General features: G+C 42.4%; 3 protein-coding genes and 1 pseudogene across 4 annotated transcripts in view; 2 read left to right on the top strand and 2 right to left on the bottom strand.

The window, feature by feature from the left end:
• REXO5 (RNA exonuclease 5) overlaps window positions 1-23273 on the bottom strand; it is a 692166-nt gene that overhangs the window by 434353 nt on the left and 234540 nt on the right. The gene's annotated exons all lie outside the window — the stretch shown is intronic.
• The window catches only part of LOC100147307 (protein disulfide-isomerase-like protein of the testis), a 305575-nt gene that overhangs the window by 65749 nt on the left and 216553 nt on the right, over window positions 1-23273 (top strand). The gene's annotated exons all lie outside the window — the stretch shown is intronic.
• LOC100068489 (ERI1 exoribonuclease 2-like) lies at window positions 7817-14635 on the bottom strand (annotated as a pseudogene).
• LOC111767533 (uncharacterized) overlaps window positions 14634-23273 on the top strand; it is a 27152-nt gene continuing 18512 nt past the window's right edge. Inside the window, exons 1-3 of the mRNA XM_070232565.1 lie at window positions 14634-14914; window positions 15084-15225; window positions 19112-19224. Coding sequence (XP_070088666.1) covers window positions 14634-14914; window positions 15084-15225; window positions 19112-19224 — 536 coding nt within the window. The remainder of the gene's footprint in view (window positions 14915-15083; window positions 15226-19111; window positions 19225-23273) is intronic.

The following is a 23273-nucleotide window of genomic DNA, read 5'->3' as shown; positions in this document are numbered from 1 at the left end:
TAGTTTTATATTAGTTAACTGCATTTAAATACCTAGAACTTCTCATGATTTCCAACTTCTTTTGAAAAATTAGAAGATCTGGCCCTACCAGGACTACATTCCCAAACGGCTGCAACCATTCCAAATCAGCCAGAGCTGAGTAGCAGCTGCTCCTTTTAAACAGAACTTGCATTCTTGTTTTGCCCAAAGTTACATACAAAGAAAGTAGCAAAGCCAGGTTTCCACTCCACCACCCCATTCTACCTCTCTATATGCCTAGTGCTAACCACTCCATATGCCCAGTGCTAACACAGTGTAGAGAGGATGCAATCAAATGATTAACTGGAGGCACAACCATGAAGCCATTTTGTAGGGAGTGTTCTCTGAGACAGGGAGGTGTCCAGATATTATAGGTCCAATACTCTTAAGGCATATTGGTCAGAAATACCTAGCCCAAGTGTCACACCTATCCCAAATGCCACAACAACTGATGTCAAAAGCTATAATTAACTACTTATGTGAAACTCCCAACGGCAGATGGCTCAATATTGACAATAAAGCTTTTAAGAGACTGAGACATCACTCTCCTCAAAATGCAGAGGAAGAAGGGAGTTCCCTCAGACTGCGGTACATATAATTTATAAATGTTTTCAAGGAGTGACGTCAGCATCATGGCAGAATGAGTTCTTCCCTTAGACTCTCCTCTCTAAGATACAATGAAAAGGACATTCATAAACCAACAGAGGACACTTACACAACACAAAAGACGTCTGAGAGGCCCACGCAGCCAAACATCTGAAGGTGGAGGTGCTGAACCCCCAAGAGGAAGTGGAAGGAGGTAAGGGCATCTCCTCTCCCTCCCCCAGTGGCAGTGATCCAGGCCACACGACCACAGGTGGCTCTTAGAGGAGAGGGGGGAGGGGTGGTTCTCCATGGGAACACCTTCGCTCTGCAAGTTGCCTCACAGCCCATGGGAAGGTTCCAAACAGAAGTGGCTAAGCTATTCTGGGCGGGTCTTCATCAAATCAGCATGCCAGGAGAGCAGACAGCAAGGGCAGAGCAGGAAAGCCCCCAGGATGAAGCAGGTAAAACAAAGTGCCCCTCCCACTGCCCAGTGCTCCAGCTCAGCCAGTCAGCGAGTGGCCACACCTATGTTAGAAAAGCAGCAGCTGTGAGCTAGTGAGCTGGGGAACACAGTGGGCTCAGAATACACAACTCTTGACCCCCATCCAGTGATGGCAAGTGGAAGCTGCAACCAGATACTACACTATGCAGAGGCACAAATTTACGTCATCAAACATTATGAAGAAATATATTAATACTCCAGACGAGAAGCAAAATGATAAGCACCCACAAATCAATCCTGAAGGCAGAGGAATTTATAATCTAAATGACAGAGAATTCAAAATAGCTACCATAAAAAAAACCAACAAATTACAAGAAAATACAAATAGTTTAATGAAATCAGGAACATTATTAATGAAAAGTGGTAATTCTTTACAAAAGAAACTGAAACTATAAAGAAAAACCTACCAGAAATGTTGGAGGTGAAAAATACAATGGTTGAGATACAGAAAAATCTGGACTCCCTGAATAACAGAGCTGATATTCTGGAGGACACACTTAGCGGTCTGGAGGACAGAAATATAGCGATGCTTTAGATGGAGGAGGAGAGAGAACTAAGATTAAAAAGAGATAAAGAAATTCTCTGAGAAATATCTGAGTTGATTAGGAAATGCAACATAAGGATTATAGGTATTCCAGAGAGAGATAAGAAGAAGAATGGAGCAGAAAGCTTATTCAAAGAAATAATAGCTGAGAACTTCCCAAACCTGGGAAAGGAGTTGGAAACATAAGTGAAAGAAACTAATAGAACTCCTAATTATATCAATGTAGAAAGACCTTCTCCAAGGCATATACTAGTAAAGCTGGCAAAAGCCAATGACAAAGAAAAAATACTAAGGGCAGCAAGGCACGAAAAAACAACTTACAAAGGAACCCCTATAAGGCTTTCAGCACATTTCTCAGCAGAAACCTTAGAGGTTAGAAGAGTGTGAAATAGTATATTCAAAATTCTGAAAGACAAAAAATTACAGCCAAGAAGACTCTATCTAGCGAAAATATCCTTCAGATATGATGGAGAAATAAAAACTTTCCCAGACAAACAAAAGCTAACGGAGTTCATCACCAGAAGACGCCCCCAAAAGAAGTGCTCAAGAGACCCTCATACCTGAAAAAAAAAAAAAAAGAAAGGGTTTACAAAGCCTTGAGCAAGGAGATAAAAAGGTAGACAAAATCAGAAAATTGCAGCTCTCCATCAGAAAAGGTTAGCAAACAATTAAAACATTAAAGACAAAGGGAAGGAAAACATCTAAAATAAATATAACCTTGTCATTTTAGCCACAAACTCACAACACAAGATGGAATAAGTTGTGACAATAATAACTTAGAAGGGGGAGGGGAAAGGGATGGAATCAACTTAGTCTAAGGAAATAAGAGGCTAGCAGAAAATGGACAACCTCATTTATGAGATTTTTTATACAAATCTCATGGTAACCACTAAGCAAGTAATCAGAACAGAGACACAAACAATAAATAAAGAGAAAACTGAGAAAACCATCATATAGAACTATCAAAGTGAATTGATAATTGGAAATACATGGGACAAGAAACAAGGGAAATGCAGAAGAACCAGAAAATGAGTGATAAAATCGTAGGGTTAAGCCCTCACATAACAATAATCACTCTAGATGTAAATGGACTGAATTCTCCAATCAAAAGACACAGAGTGGCAGGATGGATTAAAAAAATGAGACCCAACAATATGCTACCTCCAGGAAACACATCTCACTCCTAAAGACAAACACAGGCTCAGAGTGAAGTGATGGAAGACGATACCCCAAGCTAACGGCAAACAAAAGAAAGCAGGTCGTGTCATATTTATGTCAGACAACATAGACTTCAAGATAAAACAGGTAATGAGAGACAAAGAGGGGCAATATACAATGATAAAAGGGACACTCCACCAAGAAGACATAACACTTATAAGTACTTATGCACCCAACAGAGGAGCACCAAAGCAACTATTAACAAACTTAAAATGAAATATTAACAACACAATAATAGTAGGGAACATTAACACTCCACTTACACCAACGAATAGATCATCCAGACAGAAAGTCAACAAGGAAACAGTGGAATTTAATGAAAAACTAGACCAGATGGACTTAGTAGATATATAAAGAACTTTACATCCAAAAGCAGCAGAATACACATTTTTCTCAAGTGCACTTGGAACATTCTCAAGGATAGATTATATGTTTGGAAACAAGACAAGCCTCAACAAATTTAAGATTGAAATCATCTCAAGCATATTTTCTGACCATACTGCTGTGAAACTAAAAATCAACTACAAGAAAAAAGCTGGGAAAGAAACAAATATGTGGAGACTAAACAACAAGGTATTGAACAACCAATGGATCATTGAAGAAATTAAAGGAGAAATCAAAAAGCATCTGGAGACAAATGAAAATGAAAATATACCATACCAACCCATAAGGGATGCAGCAAAAGCAGTCCTAAGAGGGACATTCATTGCAATACAAGCCCACCTTAACAAACAAGAAAAATATCAAATAAGCAATATTAAACTACACCTAACAGAATTAGGAAAAGAAGGACAAACAAAACCCAAAGTCAGCAGAAGGAGGGAAATAATAAAAATTAGAACAGAAATAAATGAAATTGAAACAAAAGAAAAGTAGAAAGGATCAATGAGATATTAACAAAGAGTTATGATATTAACAAAGAGATATGAAACAAAGAGTTACTTCTTTGAGAAGATAAACAAAATTGACAAAGCCTTAGCCAGACTCACTAAGAAAAAAAGAGAAGGCTCAAATAAACAAAATTAGAAATGAAAGAGGAGAAATTACAATGGCTACCACAGAAATACAAAAGATTATAAGAGAATATTATGAAAAACTATATGCTAACAAATTGGACAATCTAGAAGAAATGGATAAAGAAGAAACGAAGAATCTCAATAGACCAGTCACAAGTAAAGAGAGAAGCAGTAATCAAAACCCTCTGGAGAATTCTACCAAACATTCAAAGAAGATTTAATACCTATCCTTCTCAAACTATTCCAAAAAATTGAGGAAGATGGAACACTTCCTAACACACTCTATAGGCCAACATCACCCTGATACCAAAGCCACACAAGGATGACACAAAGAAGAAAAATTACAGGGCAATATCACTGATGAACATAGATGCAAAAGTCCTCAACAAAATATTGGTAAACCAAATACAGCAATACATTAAAAGATCATACACCATGATCAAGTGGGATTTATACCAGGGACGCAGGGATGGTTCAACAGCTGCAAATCTATCAATGTGATACACCACATTAACAAAATGAGGAATAAAAACCACATGATCATCTCTATAGATGCAGAGAAATCATGTGACAAGATCCAACATCCATTTATGATAAAAACTCTCAATGAGTATAGAAGGAATATACTTCAACATAATAAAGGCCATATATGACAAATCCACACCAAACATCATACTAACAAGGAAAAACTGAAAGCCATCCCTCTGAGAACAGGAAGAAGACAAGGGTGCCACTCTCACCACTCTTATTCCATATAGTACTTGAGGTTCTGGCCAGAGCAATGATGCAAGAAAAAGAAAAAGAAGGAATCCAAACAGGCAATGAAGAAGTGAAACTCTCACTGTTTTCAGATAACATGACCTTATATATAGAAAACCCTAAAGAATCCATGAGAAAACTATTAGATATAATCAACAACTACAGCAAAGTTGCAAGTGATGGGGTTCAGGGCAGGCTGCCCCAAGATGTGCCACTCTGGTATGTGGACTATTTTGAGCTGAAGACAATAAAAGATCTAAAGACTCAGGAAGAGCAGCCGACCTTCCCCCAAAAAACTACCTAAAAGACTTTAACACAGAAGGTCTGTTCCAGGAAGGAGCTCATACCATATGATAGCTGTAGTATGATGTAAAATAGGTGTGATAAAAGGACACCAACAAACCCATTTTTTTGACATAGCAAAACCTGTTTAACAAACATTTGCATTCCATCTCGACGTAAATTGTCTTCCTCCCCTTTGAAGCCCCAAATCACTATCCCCAACATCCTCCTTGTCTGTAGCTGAAGATACTTAAACAGGCAGCATCAGCCAGATGGCTGAGTTACTCAGTTTCTTCTGTGTTTCTCCCATGTATACACGCTATTAAATGTTTGATTTTCTCTTGCTAATTTGCCTCTTTGGTTATTTGGCCAGCCATAAGAACCTTAAGGAAAAGCAGGGTTGGGGGGGGGGGTAGGGTGAGGAATTCTCCCACTTCCCTGACACAAGGTACAAACTCAACTTACAAAAATCAGTGGCATTTCTATACTCCAAGAACAAACTAACAGAAAGAGAACTCAAGAACACAACCCCGTTTACAATCACAACTAAAGAATAAAATATCTAGGAATAAATTTAACCAAGGAGGTGAAAGACCTATACAATGAAAACTAAAGACATTACTGAAAGAAATTGATAATGACATAAAGAAATGGAAAGATATTCCATGCAAATGGATTGGAAGAATAAACATAGTTAAAATGTCCATACTACCTAAAGCAATCTACAGATTCAATGCAATCACAATCAAATTCCCAATGATATTCTTCACAGAAACAGAACAAAGAATCCTAAAATTCAAATGGGGCAACAAAAGACTGAATAGCTAGAGCAATCCTGAGAAAAAAGAACAAAGCTAGAGGCCTCACAATCCCTGACTTCAAAATATACTACAAAGCTATCATAATCAAAACAGCATGGTACTGGTACAAAAAGAGACACACAGATCAATGGAACAGAATTGAAAGCCCAGAAATAAAACCACGCATCTACAGCCAGCTAATCTTTGACAAGGGTGTTAAGAACGTACAATGGAGAAAGGAAAGTCTCTTCAATAAATGTTGTTGGGAAAACTGGACAGCCACATGCAAAAGAATGAAAGTACACCACTGTCATTCACCATACACAAAAATAAACTCAAAATGGATCAAAGGTAAGACCTGAAACCACTGAACTCCTAGAAGAAAATATAGGTAGTACACTCTTTGACATCTGTCTTAAAAAGATCTTTTCAGATACCACATCTACTCGGACAAGGGAAACAAAAGAAAAAATAAACAAGTGGGACTTCATCAGACTGAAGAGCTCCTGCAAGGCAAAGGACATCAGGATCAAAACAAAAGACAATCAATCAATTTGGAGAAAATATTTGCAAATCATATATCTGACAAGGGGTTAATCTCTATAATATATAAAGAACTCACACAACTCAACAACAAACAAACAACCCAATCACAAAATGGGCAGAGGATATGAATAGGCATTTCTCAAAAAAAGATATACAGATGGCCAACAGACACATGAAAAGATATTCAACATGACTAACCATCAGGGAAATGCAAATCAACACTACACTAAGATATCACTTACACCCGTTAGAATGGCTATAATCACCAAGATAAAAAATAGCAAATGTTGGAGAGGATGTGGAGAATAGGGAACCCTCATACACTGCTAGTGGGAATGTAAACTGGTGCAGCTATTATGGAAAACAGTATGGAGAATTCTCAAAAAATTAAAAATAGAAATGCCATATGACCCAGCTATCCCACTACTGGATATTTATCCAAAGAACTGGAAATCAACACTTCAAAGAGACTTATGTACCCCCATGTTCATTGCAGCATTATTCACAATAGCCAAGACATGACAGCAACCCAAGTGCCCATTGACTGATGACTGGATAAAGAAGATGTGGTGGAATGGAATGGAATACCACAATGGAATACTACTCAGCCATAAAAAAGACAGAATCAGCCCATTTGCAACAACATGGATGGACCCTGAGGGTATTATTTTAAGCAAAATAAGCTAGACAGAGAAAGACAAACACCACGTGATTTCACTCATAGTGGAAGATAAACAAACACACAAACAAAGGGAACAGTTCAGTGGTTACCAGGGGAAGGGGGTTGGAGACTGGGCACAAAGCATGACGAGGGGCACTTATATGGTGACGGACAAATAATAATGTACAAGTGAAATGTGACACTTTTGTAAACTATTATGACCTCAATAAAAAAAGAATATCATCAATTGCCAAGGAATTTTTAAATGTACAGTATAGAAGTAATTTCTGAACCAAATCTGTTGGTTTTCAACTCATAGTTGAATAATTCTTCTGATACATTGATATACAAACCAGAGCCAATCTTCAAGCATTGAAATAAAACTAAAAAACTCATAAAAGTTTTTAGAAAAATAAAACATAACAGAAAATTATCATAATTCTCAAAGTACAAGTATCTACTTGAAAATAGGCTAGGGATTTTCATTAGTCACATTTTTATTCAAATAACTTAAAAACAGTTTAAAATTTGTTTCAAGGTCTAACTGTAAAAGAAGGATATCATATACTATGGTTGCTTATTATATTTAATGTAATAAATACAGTTTACAGAATATTTCATTTGTGGTTCTTAAAAAAGTATGATAAATTTGGCAAATAATATATGAAACATAAATAAAATAGTGTAAGACATTATCAGAATACTCGTAATGTTCAGGAATTCAAGGAACAATCAGGAATCATACGTGAATAGAAGACAAATGTCAGATAACTGGTGAATCAAATTAGAAACCTGTGAAATTTACTTTTTCTCTGTTTTCACTGTGTGTGTGTGTATGTGTTTAACAGCTTCACTGTCATCTACAGACTACGCGAAACCCTCATAACTTGCAGCCCTATACACTTTTTTCTCTTTACTATACTAAAAGTCACATTAAAGTAAAAATAGTTTAGATGTAAAGAAAGTTTATCAACTCCTCATTGATGGTCTGAGTCTCCATGAATTTTTAGTAGAAAACTCTACATTTCTGTCATAAACAGGGCTTATTTCTGGAGAACTAAAAGTTTATTCCTGGGGAATGAGACAGAACTATGCTATTGGCTCTTTCCTTTTGAAGTGTTTATTCCCATTTGAAATAACCTTGTCTGGTTTTTTGGTATTTCCCAATAGGGCAACAGTAGAAGACTTTTCCATGGTTTGGTCCATTATTAGAAACAAGCCTCTTAGATCTTCGGTCACACTTGCATAAAGGAGGTGTCATCCTCCCACTCTTCCAAGGTTCTCATAGGTTAACTGTAGAAGTTAAGACAGAGGGGAGAACCTTCTGGGAAGACCTTCTCCCTGGGGAGCCAAGAGATGATGTGGGCTTTTCTTCATGAACAGTGAAGGTCTGTTTTTTGGCTGGTGGGAAAGCTGAGGGAACGGATGGACTCCTTTCAGTACCACCTAAAAGAAGAGGATGTTTCCCCAAAACTGAAGGATGAGACATACTGGCATTAACACTGTTGAAGCTACTTGATTTGCATTCAGGTAATTTAAAGTCAGAAACATCTGAACCTGGATCTTTGGCTTCTTTTACATCATAAATAGTAGTATGTAAACTCTTATACACAGCAGACTTAGAGGTTTCAGATTTTTGACAAGTTTCTTCTGTGCCTCCAAAGTTTTCATGACTTAGCGTTTCAGATTCTTTTAAAACCATTAATCTTTCTCCAGAATTAAATGAAGTATCTAAGTTTGAGTCACTAATAGCAAGTATAAATCTATATTTTGCTCAGGCTGAGAGGCTAGCATTAAAGCTACATCCTCCCAATTGGCCAACACAAGTAAACAGTCAAGAGCAGAACTCATTTCTGTATCAGAAACATGAATAACAGATGAAATGGCAGTTCAAACAAGTACCAATTCTGAACCAACTGCTGAAGACTTAGATCTGGTATTAAATGCAAGACGTTCATTTTTTATTTGTTTCTGCATAGGTGCAGCCAAACTGGGAGACTGCAACTGCCCCAGAGATGTGGAGGACTTAGCATTAAAAAAAGACAAACAGCTTTTGACCTTGTGAAGATCCACTTTTATATCGTTCTTTAGTTGTAACTGATCTTGCTGTACCATTATAGGAGAATTGACACCAATTGATGCCATTTTAACTTTTTCATGAGGATTTATTGTATTTTTAGGCTCACTATTAAATATGCTGGGACCCTGAATGTTACTGTTGCAGGCCAATGTTTCTTCAACTTGATTTGTATTCAAATTTCTGGCCAAAATGTTGGGATTCTTCTTAGTGGGAACCTATGATTCCACAGACAAGTCCAACAACTTTAGAAACTGTGTATTCACAATTTCTCTAATATACGTTAAATGATACGACAAAAAAGAAAAACATCTTCAATGATTGATTTATAAATGATTGCACATATGACATCTACATTTCATTGAACCTATGGTTACTTCTGGAGTCTGAGATGACAGGATAAAAGAGGCAAGACACCACTAACCTTGATCAAGGACCTTGTAATTTTCATGAAGCAACCATCCCTGATCATTTTCCAAGCAAGAAGGGCAGTATTCGGAGAATTATCCAACCCTGACGAAACAGCTACCAAACACAAATTTTGTGGTATCAGTGTAAAGATACATAGCACAAAAGCCCCCAAAACCAAAAACCACCACTTAAATAGAAATTGGAACATACTGTTAGTTTTATGATCATCTACTAATTTTAATCATGATAAATTGGTCTCGTGGAAAGCTGTGGCAGCCTTACCAATGAAAGACAAGATCTCCCACACTCACAGAGGACGAAGTGAAATCTCATTAGACAGTTCACAAAAATATGAGGAACATTCTGTAGGGACCATGTCTCACGAGTAATCTAATAGTCTTGTTCAGGTTTTTCACTAGTCCACTGTATTATTTGGGCATTTGTTTAATCTTCACTTGGTTTGGCTAATTCTTTTCATTCTTTTTAGCAACCAGAAAACCATTAGATGGCAGTCTTTATTTTACAATACTTTATGAAAGTCAATTTGAAAGTCTTAGAAACAATTCGAATTGTATAGATTAGGAGCTTTCTTTAGGCTGAAGGGTGTTTCTTAGTAGTGACATCAGAAAAAAGTAAGATTCATACGAAAGACTTTATACAAATAAAATGATTTACATAATAAAGTGATTTTCAATTTACACTAACCAGAATGTTCTCATCCCAAGAATTCTATTCCCACTTCCTGCAGGGCACAACTTAGTCTTTTTGGTTTTCTTCTGCAGAAAATCTAATCGAATAAAAGAAGACATATCTAAAAAAAAGGATTACTATTTGAAAGGCTTTGTATTAACCACTTACTTTTCATAACTTTTCATTCTATTAAATTTGGAAGGTTCTTACTTTTGTTGTGTTGTTTTTACATACTTTAAGAAATGTATCTACGTGAACATTTCAAAAGAAAAGATTTTATTTGTAGAAACTCATACTCACATGTGGGATAAAGTTTAGTCATTTTTCTTTTTTTTTTTTCTGCTTTATCTCCCTAAATCCCCCCCCCCCCCAATACATAGTTGTATATCTTAGTTGCAGGTCCTTCTAGTTGTGGCATGTGGGACGCCGCCCCAACATGGCCTGATGAGCGGTGCCATGTCCGCACCCAGGATCCGAACCAGGAAAATCCTGGGCCAGTGCAGCAGAGCGCGCGAACTTAACCACTCAGTCACAGGGCCGGCCCCCTAGTCATTTTTCAAGAGAAGGAAAGTGAACATGCCTCCATCTTTGACCCTTGCCTGGTAAGTTACTCTGAGATCAATCCAAGAATTTAAGAATACGGGTTTTAACAGCTGTTTTCTTTTACACTCATACTCCAAGAAAACCCCAAGTCCCAGTCTGCATGAAGTATATTAAAATAGAACAAAGTCAATGATGCCAACCTGAAGTTTACCTCCTCTGGATTTTCATTTATGTGAGCCAATAAATTCCACTTATTTATTTACAAAAAGACAATGATGCCAGCAGTTTTTACTTATGCTATCATCATTTATAAATAAAACACTAAAAGATGATATAAAATAGAATAGTAAGATTTAGAATAATATATAGTGGTATATTATCATGCTATAATAATATAACATATAAAATAGTAAGATTTAATTTCTCTGTTAATATCTAACAATTTTTCACTTTACATACTTTCTATTAAGAAATTACTTGGTAACTGAGTTTCAAAGTTTCTTAAATACCCAATAAAATACACTGATTATTTCAGGAAGAAGAGTAAGGCGTCAAATTACAAAGGCTATAGGGAGAAGGTTATTTGCTTTCAATATTCTAAGAAAATATTAATGTAATTGAGAAAACAGACATCTTATAGCAACCTGAAACCAAATATGACTATCAGTGCTATGCTATCAATGGCACAGCATTGCTATTAATGACTATTAATGATAATAATACATCATGGGCATACAAAAGATCTACCAAATGGCCCATTTTTTCTCTTGATGTCTATATTAGTGAGTGTGAAAGTATAAAAGCAAAGGATGTGAGTTAAATGAGAACTCTTTTTATTCAAGGTTGTAGAAAATAGCATGATAAGAGTTTTCACTAAATCATCTTTACCTGAATTCAGAAGAACAGACAGGAACACTCTAGAAAGATTCTTAAAGTTAAGTCTTAAAATTTTAAGGTATCTCAGAATGGTAATTTTAAAAATATGACTAAATTTACCATTCTTGTTTAACATCTGCTAGGCATTTGGATTTCTTTTCCTGGCCCAGGAGGTTAACAAGTATAATTCTTACTAGGGATAAAGAATTACATACTGGTAATGCTACTCACTTATAATTGATAGATATAATTTATGTTTTACCTGACTAAGTATCAAATGCACATAATTTTACTTTGGAAGTAGAAAGATCTGCAACCCCAGAAGCAAAAATAATTTTCTTCTGTTGCTGAGTCTTCTGAATCCATTTACAGAACTGAGATAAGCAAATCTTCAGAGGGACTCCTTCATCAACTTGAGCCTCAAGAGAGTCACAAATCTGAATTCAACAATCGAATTCCATAAAGACTGAGCACATAAATAGGAACTGTGGGGGGATATAACAAAGAAGAGGTTCTAACTGGCAAAGAGTTTATCTAGTGAAAGATGGTAAAACACATGAGAAAGAGACAATATAATGATTAGAACTCTTCAAGATAAGAAAAATTAGGTTGAGCAATCTAAAATCACATCAAAATATAATAATTAAATCCAGACTGATGGAAATCTGATGTCATTTAATTTCCACAAAATAAATTTGATATTCATTTTTATAACAACATTCTTCCCTATTTTTAAAGATTTCAGTGGACTTCTGGATGGGATATTTCTCTTAACACTGAATAAATCAAATTCCAACTGGTATATAGCTTTTGCTTTCTTTTTAAAACTGATTTCTGAATTTTAGTATTTGCATCATACTCGCTTGGTTTTTGGTTGGGGGCAGGTGGAAGAGAGGTGGGGAAAAGAGAAGGGCATACCTGCTTTATGCCTGGCAGTTCTGTGCAAAATTCAGAAAGAACTGGATGTTCTGGAGACTGAACATAAGCGTGGAACTCAGATTCAGTCTCTCCAGTTGATGTGTCCAGCAATACTACTGGAAATTCAACCACAAGAAAGAATCAACTGACAATTGAATACATGATTGTTAAATTAATGCTGCAATCACTCTAAATTAAACATTGATTACCACCACATAGCATTATGAAACAATCATTGTTTTAGCCAAAGCATACTAAAATGACCAAAGCAGCATGATTATAATAAAGTTATGCCAAAGAATAAGTAAAAATATTAAAGTTACGAGTATATCTACTTAAAACTCTTGAACATATTTCCACAATCAAATATGAAGACCATACGGAAGTTAAAATGTACTTCTTTTTTGCAAAGGTATATTTTTAGCTTCTGTGCAATTGAGATTTTGTACGTAACCCTAAAACAAGTATTTTATATGATAACACATGATTATTTTATACGATGACACATTTAAGTATTTAGGTTTTTGTTCTTTTTTTGTCAAATCAGGTTTTATAGTAAACTACCAATTCATAGACCATTTTGTTTTCTTAAACTAGCTGTTGACTCATTTCTATCTATAAACCTTAAAGTTACTCATCTAGTGCTACTCTTGGCCATTGGCAGTCCAAATATGCTTATTTCCTGGCTCTGGTGGGGTTTCCCATCATTCCAGCATGTCCACTCAAAATCAATGACAATTAAGTAGTCATACGGCTGCTCTGCAAAAGATCAGGGTGTCCTTAGGCGCCGCCAGTGTTAAAAGTGCAAAGCTACAACATGTAAAGAAACTAAGCACACTACTTACTGGATTTGCTTCTTTCTAGATTTCCATTTGCTGGTGCAATTGACTTTCTCCTAGTTAATCCAAGCTGCCTAAAAATGTAAAACAACCCAATATGTTCAACAAACTCATTCACACTCCTGTTTGAATAGGCTAACAAACTAATGGTATAACCCTCACTATTAATGTAGTAACGTATTGTGAGTGAGAGGAAACTGACCTAAACTTTGAAGGCAAAATTTGTACTAACTGCTACCCTCTCTTTTGATTTCAGTTGTCATTTTACCTGCGTGGGCCTCAGTACCTATTGCAAACTTACACTAATTCTTTCTGCTCCCCTTGTTTTACAGTAGTACTGAAGAACTCAAGTGATTGTAGAGGTATAGAGGCACTGAAAAGCTTATTTTTTCACCTCTGCAATTTTCAAGCCCTTGCTGTGTGTACAGCCCAGTTCTGAGGAGACAGGGCAGGTCCAGCCTTCTTGGAGCTTAAAATATCTGAGAAAAAAACCAGACATCCATGGTAAACTACTGGAAGGTAGTATATGATAAAGGATCCCCAAAGACCCTGAGTCCACAGAAAGGGATGGGCTTCCCGAGGTCTTAAGTGCAATGAGACAAACTACTCTGATGAGTAGCTAGAGTTTCACTAGGCAGGGGCCTCCTGTTCTAGTTTTTTGTTTATGAGGTGTGATGGGGAGTTGGGAATAATAGCTAACATTTATTCACTGCTTACTACATAGGAGGCACTGAAGATGGCGACCTCATTTAATCCTCAACTGTACAAAGTAGTCACTTTTGCTACCTATATGTAATGGATGAGAAAACGATTTCGGTCGTTTGCCAAAGAACACATATTTGGTACGTGAACCGGGGGCATCCAACTCCGAACCGACACTTTTCTCTATTACACCAATTCTAGAAATCGGAAATGTGCACAGCGTTTCCAGGCATCAGGCAGAAGGCCACAACGATCCACATTATGAGTTACACGGCTCACTAGGACGTGGTGGGGTGAACGGCTTCATGGAGGAACTGGGGGCTGCCTGAGACCTGCGACCGGTCTACAAGGCGCTGTCACGTCCAGTCGTTTCCCGAGGCCTAGAACGCGCCGACACGGGCTCCAGGCCACACAGTCAAGAACCCTGGTCCTTCCAACCTCGCGCACAGGGCGGCCTGAGGCTCCAGGCCGACACCTCTCAGCCCGGGTGTGAGAGGGCAGGTTGGAGACGCCGGGGCTGCAGAGAACGGAGGCTGACGCCGCGCGCCCCTGCCCAGCCTGCGGCGGACGCCACCGCGGAACTTGGAGCGACCCCGCCGGGAACTCCCCCGCTACGCGCGCCAGCCTCTTAGTCGCCGTTCCCGATATGCCTTTCGCTTCAGGGGCCAACAGCCGGAAGTCGCCCGAATCCACTTCCGGTCCGTTCAAACCCCGCGCGCGGCTCAAGAGGGAGTCGCCGCGGCTGCTCAGGCTGAGTCTGAGGGAGTGGTGGCGGCGGTCTGAGCTCTTTGCTCGGCTTTTCCTCGGCGTTTTTGGGGCTCGGGGGCGTGGGAGCCATTTTGGGGCGCCCCGTTCCCTGTTTCCGACGGGCAGAGTCGCGTTTGCGCCCTTGGGGAACCGTCTGGAATCCTGCCTCCGGCGCGGACGGTAAAACCGTTAGGCCTGGGGCGGCGCGGTTCGCTCCGCGGCGGGGCGCGCTGTGTGAACGGAAGTGGGGAGGGTCCGAGGGAGGCGGTAGCGGTGGACGCCCTGCTGCCCCCCGCTCGGGAAGCCGGCCGTCGGGGTTTCCTCAGCTCCCGCCCGTCTTTCTGCGCAGCCTCATGGAGCCCGAGAGGGGAAGGACCGGGGCGCTCCTCCAGAAGGGCCGGAAGAGGAGGCGCGCCCGCGGCAAGCACGTCGGGGCGGCCGAGGCGCGGAGAGCCCGCTCGGAACCTGAGGAGAGGCGGCCCGGAGCCAAGGTGAGCGGTGGGGCTGAGGGGGCGGCCCGAGGCGGTTCGGAGCTCCCAGCCCCTCGGCCCAGCGCCCCGCCCTCCGGCCTCTGGGAAGCGGCTCTCCCAGCTGTAAAATGGGAGTGACGGGGCAACGCCTCCCACCTCCGGGGAGATACTGGCGGGTTAGACCTGTGTAGACCTGGCACACAGGACGGATGTTCACTCGGCAGACGTTGATTCGGGTGTTCCGTGTGCCAGGGATTGTTCTAGGTGCCGGGGACATCCCGGCGCACGGAAGCACGATTCCCTGCCCTCGTGCAGTTTACGTTCCAAAGGGGAGTCGTGAGGCTGCTGGTCGTCCCTGCCATTTGCTGAGAGCTGAGCATGGGTCGTTCATCCGTCAGTCGTCACCTGTCTCTTGTGGGCCGGGTGCTGGGCGCCGCCCTGAGCCCCTGGGCTGCAGCAGGGAATGGAAGACCACTGCTTAGGTTCCAGTGGGGAGAGACAGAAGATCAACAAAAGATACGATGTGTCATCCAGGATGCCGGACGGGAGTTAGTGCTCGGAAACAGATTTTATTGAAGGGGGATTCCTTTTTCTTTTTTTGCCTATCAGGTTAGCAAAACAGTTTTTTAAAGGTTAACGTGGTAATAAGTGTAAGGAAATTGACAGTCTCATCACTTTCTTATTTTGAAGTACTGTCAAACTTACAGAAAAGTTGCAAGAACAGTACCCAAAACTCCCCCAGCTAACATTTGAAGGAAGTTGCTAACACAATGCTCCATCTCCCCTCCCCCGTTTTAGTGTATATTTCCTAGGAACGATCCTCTGTAACCACCAAAATCAGGAAAGAACTGATACATTGCTACCATCTAATCCATAGGCCTCATTCGAGTTTCTCCAGTTGTTCCAGTAACATCCTTTTCAAGCAATAAGATCCAGGCTAGAATGTGTTACATTCAGTTGTCATGTCTCCTTCCGTCCAGACAATTCCTCAGTCTTCCTTGACACTCATGACTTTACTACTTTTGAAGAATCCTGGACCAGTTATTTAGTAAAATGTCCCTCAGGTTAGGTTTGTATGTTTCCTCATCAATTAGACGCAGGGTATACATCTCTGGCAGAAATATTGCAGAAGTGATACTCTGTTCACTTGTATCCGGTTGTACATGATTTCGATTTGTCCCATTACTGGTGATACTAACCTTGATTACTTGATTAAGATAGTGTGTGCTAAGCTTCTCTAAACTTACTGTTTTTTCTCTAATTTTGTAGGGAGATGCTTCCTCAGACTTGCAATTTATTCCTTTTTTTTTAATCAGTATGAACTCATGGATACCTCTTTTATTCAGTGGTTTATTGATGCTGAAAAGATTCCAGATTTTGTCATGAGGCTGGCTTCTGTGTCCTTTTGACATGACCCCATCATTGTTTGAGCATTTACTTTTCTGGCACAAAAAGATTTTCCAGGCGCATGTGTGCTTTCCCTGCCCCAGCCCTGGAATTAGGCATTTCTCCTAGGATACTTAGTTTTTTTTAATGTAAAATGACATTTAGAAACTGAAGATCTGGATGCTAGATGTGCTCATTGCTCTTGGGATATCAGTAGTCCCAAAAGAGAGCTAGGAAATATGTGCGTATATGAATATACACATATAGCCAAACACACATACAAATGTTTACATTTAAATATTTTTCCGTATCCATGCATATTGAAAAACATGAATTCAATCAATATCTCTACTTCCAATTCGATTCCACAGGGTTGCTTGTAGTTTTCTCCCTTTTCATACTTATAACTTCCTTCTCTAACAGTGAGAAACCTGACTCCCATTATCTTCAATACATTTGATCAGTCTCCCATTGCTGCCACTCCCCCACACCCTCCTCACCCTTCTAGAGCTCTGTCACCCTGACCTTGTACCAGGTCCCCCTCCTGTATCCTTCTCATGTGGCCACCCCCACCCTGTTTGGGCTCTGAATTCTGTAAAGGGCTACCGTTGTCCCTCAGCATTGATGCCCTCTTTTACCCTAATGAGTTTCTGACATCTGAGATGAGGCCTCGCTGCTCTCTACTTCCCACAGCATGGATGTCCTCCTCATACCTCTCAGGGTTTGACACCCCACACCAGGCCACCCTCCTGCATGTGTGTCCTAGGTTCCTATCCCTAGTCCTGGGCTGTCTCCCCTACAGGATGCCCTCCTCACCCTACTCAGGCTCTGATGTCCCATGCTTGGCAACAGTGATGACTCAATGCCATATAGACCCCTACCTGACTCACTCCCACCTTGTCAATCTCATACAGTTCTGGTTGGTAATTACACATTGGTACATTCTTTCTGGAGTTAGCAATATTTATCAGAATGTAAAATATACATGGTTGTTTTGACCAGGAATTTATCCTGGAATTTAGATGTACAAAGATGTTTATACAAGGATGCTCATCATAATATTGTTTATAATTCTTTTGAAAAAACAAGTGTTGTCAGTAGGGAACTTTTTCAGATAAATTATAAATTTTTAGGTAAATTTAGAGAATGGATTATTATCAAAATTGACGTCTGTTATATTTAACTGATATTTACAGGATTTTTTTTTGGTGGGTGGAGTTGGTTACAAAACAGTGTATACTATAATCCCTTCAGGACAGAGACAAAGAGAGTTTTGGCTTTGGAGTCTGCATGCCAGTCTTGGTTCTAGCATTTATCTATTCCTCCATTTCTTTATCTGTAAAATGGGTATAATAGTAGAACCCACTTAAGAAGACTTTAATTATGATTTAATAGATGTAAAGTGCTCAGAACTGTAAATGGCTAATAATAAGTGCTCAACATTAGCTTAAAAAAGTCACAGGGGAAAAGTAATAATAATAGCTGTTGTTTATTAAGTACTTATGATATGTCAGGCACCAGCCTCAGTACACTGCACTTGCACTACCTCACTGGTCTTCCCAATAATCTCATGAAGTAGAATTATTATTACTCTGTAGATGAAGAATCCGAGTCTTAGTTTCAGGCACTTGTCCCAGATGGTAGAGCTTAGTGTTGGAACTCAGGTAGTGTGACTCCAGGGCTTGAGCTCCTAACCACTATACTCTGCTGCCTCTCAGACCAAAATGACAGTGGTAATTATCTGAGTTGTACAATGAGAGATGACTTTTATTTTCATTTATCTATCGTCTGTCTTTTATCTCTTTTACCTTTATTATCTGACTCTTTTGTAACAAGCATGAACTACTTTAATAACCACATATAAGTGCAAAGCTATTTTAAGGAGGGGAGAAGCTTTAGGGGACTCCCTGATGCCCCAGGATAAAGTCTGAGTCCTTACCTTTGACCACATTGATCTTGTGTGATCTGGCTTCCACTGCCCTCTCTTCTAATATCTCCACTGCTCTGCAACGTGCAATCTTGGCTCCAGCCAAACCAAACTGTGTGTTTAGATGCAATGTTCCCTCCTACCTGGCTGACTCATTATTTTCAAGGCCCAGCCCCAGTATTTTCATCTCAGTGAAGCTATCCCCAAAACTCTAACCCCCAAGGTGGTTAGCTTCTTTGCTGCTATATCCCTGTAAAAGCACTTACCACATTGTATCTTAATTACTTGTTTCTGCATTTTTTCGCCTTAGTAGAATGGGTTCCTTGAGAGCATGAATCATGTTTTATCCTACTATCCCTAGCACATAAACAAGTATCTGTAATTAAGGTTCTGTATCAATGTTTATTAAATATTCTGTTAATAATGTCATATCACAGGATATGGTTTTAGACCTTCATTTCCAATTAATTAGAACCCTCCTTTTGTTTGGATATTTGCTAAAATAATCAGAAACTAGAGTATTTTAATAATTTGCCTTGCTTTGTTGCTGTTCTCGATAATCATAATTTGTCATACCCTGATGTATTTTTGCAGAAAGCTCGCTTATCTACTTTTTTATTGGCTGAAAACTATGAGGTGACCCATGGCCAGCTATGTGAATTGCTGAAGTATGCAGTTCTGGGAAAATCCAGTGTTCCTAAACCCAGGTATGGTATGAGCTTAAATGGTGGGTAATAGACCTTAGGTTGTTAACTGGTGTCTAGAGGGCCATATCGGCGTTAACTGACATTGTTTGTTTGCCATACAGAATGTCCTAAAGTTTTTCTTAGAATAGTTTCCAACAGTTTAATTTGAAAATTCTCTTATAAAAATCTGGATTTTTGACTTCTTCGAAAAACTCAAGATCTCCCAACTGTCACTGTATTCCCACATGGCAATAATTTGTCAAAGCTCCCCACTTTAGATGGGGCATGTACACTTCACTGTCCCTCCTGGCCTGCTTCCCTTGTTTATAGTGTTTGTCTGGCCACCATAGGGAATTTGGTTTGTAACCCCCAGAGGAGAACCAGTTGAAATAACATGGTCATATGTTAAGAATTCTAGTCAAGGGGCTGGCCCCGTGGCCGAGTGTTAAATATGTTTGCTCTGCTTTGGTGGCCCAGGGTTTTGCTGGTTCAGATCCTGGGCGTGGACATGGCACTGCTGATCAAGCCATGCTGAGGCAGCATCCCACATAGCACAACCAGAGGCACTCACAACTAGAATATACAACTATGTACTGGGGGGTTTTAGGGAGAAGAAGGAAAAAAAAAAGATTGGCAACAGATGTTAGCTCAGGTGCCAATCTTTACAAAAAGAGAATTCCAGTTAATATTTTTTCATTCTTTTACAAATAAAAGGCAAAGAGAATTTTACTATTTTGATATCCTCAATGCCATTGTTAAATGTCTAATGAAAATTGCCCTTGTATATGTACCAACAGAGAGATTTTTCAGATGGTCACATCTGTCCAGGGGAGGTTAGGTAGATACCTCAATAGCCATCTTCTGCGTTAACAAATATTGCCATTGCTGTGTCAATTTATCTAAAACTGGCTTGGTTTTTTTTTCTGTTTTCTCCCCAAAGCCCCCCAGTACATAGTTGTGTATTTTCAGTTGTGGGTCCTTCCAGTTCTGGCGTGTGGGACGCCACCCCAGGATGGTCTGATGAGCAGTGCCATGTCCACGCCCAGGACTCAAACCGGCGAAACCCTGGGCCACCGAAGCAGAGTGCACGAATTTAACCACTCTGCCATGGGGCCGGCCCCTAAAACTGGCTGTTTTTTTTTTGAGGAAGATTAGCCCTGAGCTAACTGCTGCCAATCCTCCCCGTTTCACTGAGGAAGACTGCTCTGAGCTAACATCCATGCCCATCTTCCTGTACTTTATATGTGGGACACCTACCACAGCATGGTGTGCCAAGCGGTGCCATGTCCACACCAGGGATCCAAACCAGTGAATCCTGGGCTACTGAAGCAGAACATGCACACTTAACCGCTGTGCCACCGGGCTGGCCCCTAAAACTGTCTTTTTTGAAGCCACTCGTGATTACTGGCTTTAGAAAAGACTGCAGAGCAAGTTGGGATCTTGAGGATATGCGTTTGTAAAGTGAGCTTAGTTCTGATTTAAAACAAGACTTAAGATTTGAAACAAATCTTAATAGGATTTTGGATTTCAGTACATTGCATTTCACTTGGTATTCTACTTGATTTGAATGCAGTAAATAATCATCTCAAGAGATCTTTATTTGAATTCTATGCAGTAAAATAGCTGTTCTCCATTTCTAGTCAATCAGCGAGTGAGTATAAACTCCATTAACTGTTGCTCACGGCTTTGCCCCCGCACTTCCCTTCAATATGCCTATAAGTGACTTGACAGTATCACTCTTAGCTGTGAAGGGAAGGTGACATGGCCCACATGAGCACCAGCACCAACGAGAGCTGAAACCCACGGGAGCAGGGCCAGCACCCCACCCGGCCCCCTACCCTACAGCAGGTGCCAAGAGAGGAGAACCAGTGCCAGACCACTCTACCCCTGCCATGGTGGGCCCACCCGGACGGGTGCAGGACCAACGCCGCACCACGGGCAAGGGCCCCCGGTGCCACACCTCCCTGCCTGTGTCCGCCAAAGCAGAAGAGCAAGGGCTCCTGTCCAAGACAGGGCCGGCAGAGGCCACGCCCAAGGAAGGCAGGGGCAGGTGCCAGGCAGACAGGCATCTCGGACCAGGGTGCCACCCTGCGCCCTCCTCCCCACCACCGCCACCCCAGAAGCTTGAAGCTGGTTGGCTTCCCCTCCAGAAGAGGGGAGGATGGAGGAGGATGGAAAATCCCACTCCCCAGCCCTGTAAGCCGAGCTCTTCCTTGTTGGGCCAGGCTCTGCCTGCCAGCCCCTCCCCTGCCCGAGCCCAGCCTCTGTGGCCCTCCCTCACAAAGGGGTCCTCTCCTCTGCGCAGGGGCTGCCCACGGGCACCACGGCCTCTGGGGAGGCGGCCTTTCCCGGGCTCCCGCAGGGCAACAGGTACAGCGTGCTCTGAGAGGAGCGCGGGGACCTGCCAAGCTCAGCCAGGCCCAGCGCACCGCTCTGGGGCTCGGCACTCGCAGGGGAGTCCGCTTCCCAAGTCCCCGGGAGAGGCACATGGGCTGCGTCCAGTGCTAACACGAGGGCAGCCTTCCGAACCACATGACCAAGACAAGCGTGTGTGTTTTGATCTCAGCGGGAAAACCTTGGGACGGCTGGGCTGAGGATGGCATGCCCTGCGCCTGGCTCCAATGGCGCCCCGGGACACCACGGGACCACCTCCCCAGGAACACGGGGGAAGGCCTCTGGTGGGACTTGGTCCTGCAGGACCTTCCTGACAGTCACTCTTCCCTCCTTCAGGGGCCCCGTCCACCTCCGCCTGCACACAGGCTAGCTCTGGCCATTCAGCAGATCGTCACCGAAGCCACCGCGGGAGAGCCTGAGGAGGGCACGATAGCCAACAAAGATGGCACCGGCAGGAACTCCAACCATCGCCCCCCGGACGTAGGCCACCGCACGTGGCACGTGGCACAGAGCACCCGCACCCGAGAGCCACTAGGAGCCACTGGGAGAGCCTCTGACGTTCCTCGCCTGGGAGGATGACGGCGGACGTCCCCGGCTGGGTCACGCCCCCAAGCCGCACCATGAGGAGCTGAGGCACCACGGCCAGAACAACGCCACGTCTAGGAGTTCGGGCTGGGGTCGGCCAGGACGTGCTAGTAGACCTCAGCGTGGTGTTTAAGTTTCAGGCTCCGAGTGGCAGCACCAGAAACGCAGCGGGAGAGCCCTGCAGTCCTCAGCCTGGGAGCACCGGGGGCCACTGGGTACACCAGCAAGGGGAGAGCCCAGAGGGCGGGGGGCCCAATGCGCCTGGGGCGACGGCTTGTGCTGGCGCCAATGTCGATGACACGGTCGCTGTGCTACGGTACACATGAAGTGCCGCGGAGGCCAGGAGAGGCTGCTGCAGCGTAGGGCCACGCTTCGAGAAAGAGGCGTGACAGAAGAGAGACCGCGCCATTGACCTTGCCTACGGCCTCCTGCTGCACCACTGCAGCCGCCTGCTCCAGGGGGTGGGAGCCGCTGTCCCTCCGGGGAGCCGTAGCACCATGTCCCGCATCTGAGAAAGGCCAGAGAGGAGGGATGGAGGCTTATTCCTCAGGCCCGCGCGGACTGGGCCATGAAGAAGGAACAGGGACCCTCAGCACCATCCTCCAGAAGGCGCCTGATGCCCTGGCCCACCCTCTGGGCCCTGGCCGACGGCAGACGGCTCCCCACACGCCTCGGCTTGCCCCTGAGGAGGCAGGGGCAACCCGCCCCCACCCCTCCTACCCTTCCTTGAGGAATACCCCACAGGGCCCGCTTCAGGAGTCTCCGCGACTCCTCAGCAACGTGTGGACGGCTCAGGGTTTGGCCGGCGGTGGCCAAGTGGTTGATGGGGGCACCTCAACCCGGGCAGAGTCCAGCACGGGGTCTCCAGGCCATGCACCTCCGCAGAACCGCTCTTTCTGCCTCTCTGCAGGCAGCCTCTTTCCTTCTGCACCCAACGGCCCAGCGGCCCAGCCCAGGCTGCACAGAGGACGCAGCCCGTGGGACATCTGGCCTGAGAAAGGCGAGGAACGCTCCAGTAGCCTCGGCCAGCTTGGCCCTCCCGCTGCCAAGCCCTCGCGCAGGTCTCCCCATTCGACCCAACCAAGCCAGAG

This window comes from Equus caballus, chromosome 13 (assembly GCF_041296265.1).
Source record: "Equus caballus isolate H_3958 breed thoroughbred chromosome 13, TB-T2T, whole genome shotgun sequence".
Lineage (NCBI taxonomy): Eukaryota > Metazoa > Chordata > Mammalia > Perissodactyla > Equidae > Equus > Equus caballus.
This window is presented reverse-complemented; position numbering and strand designations above follow the sequence as displayed.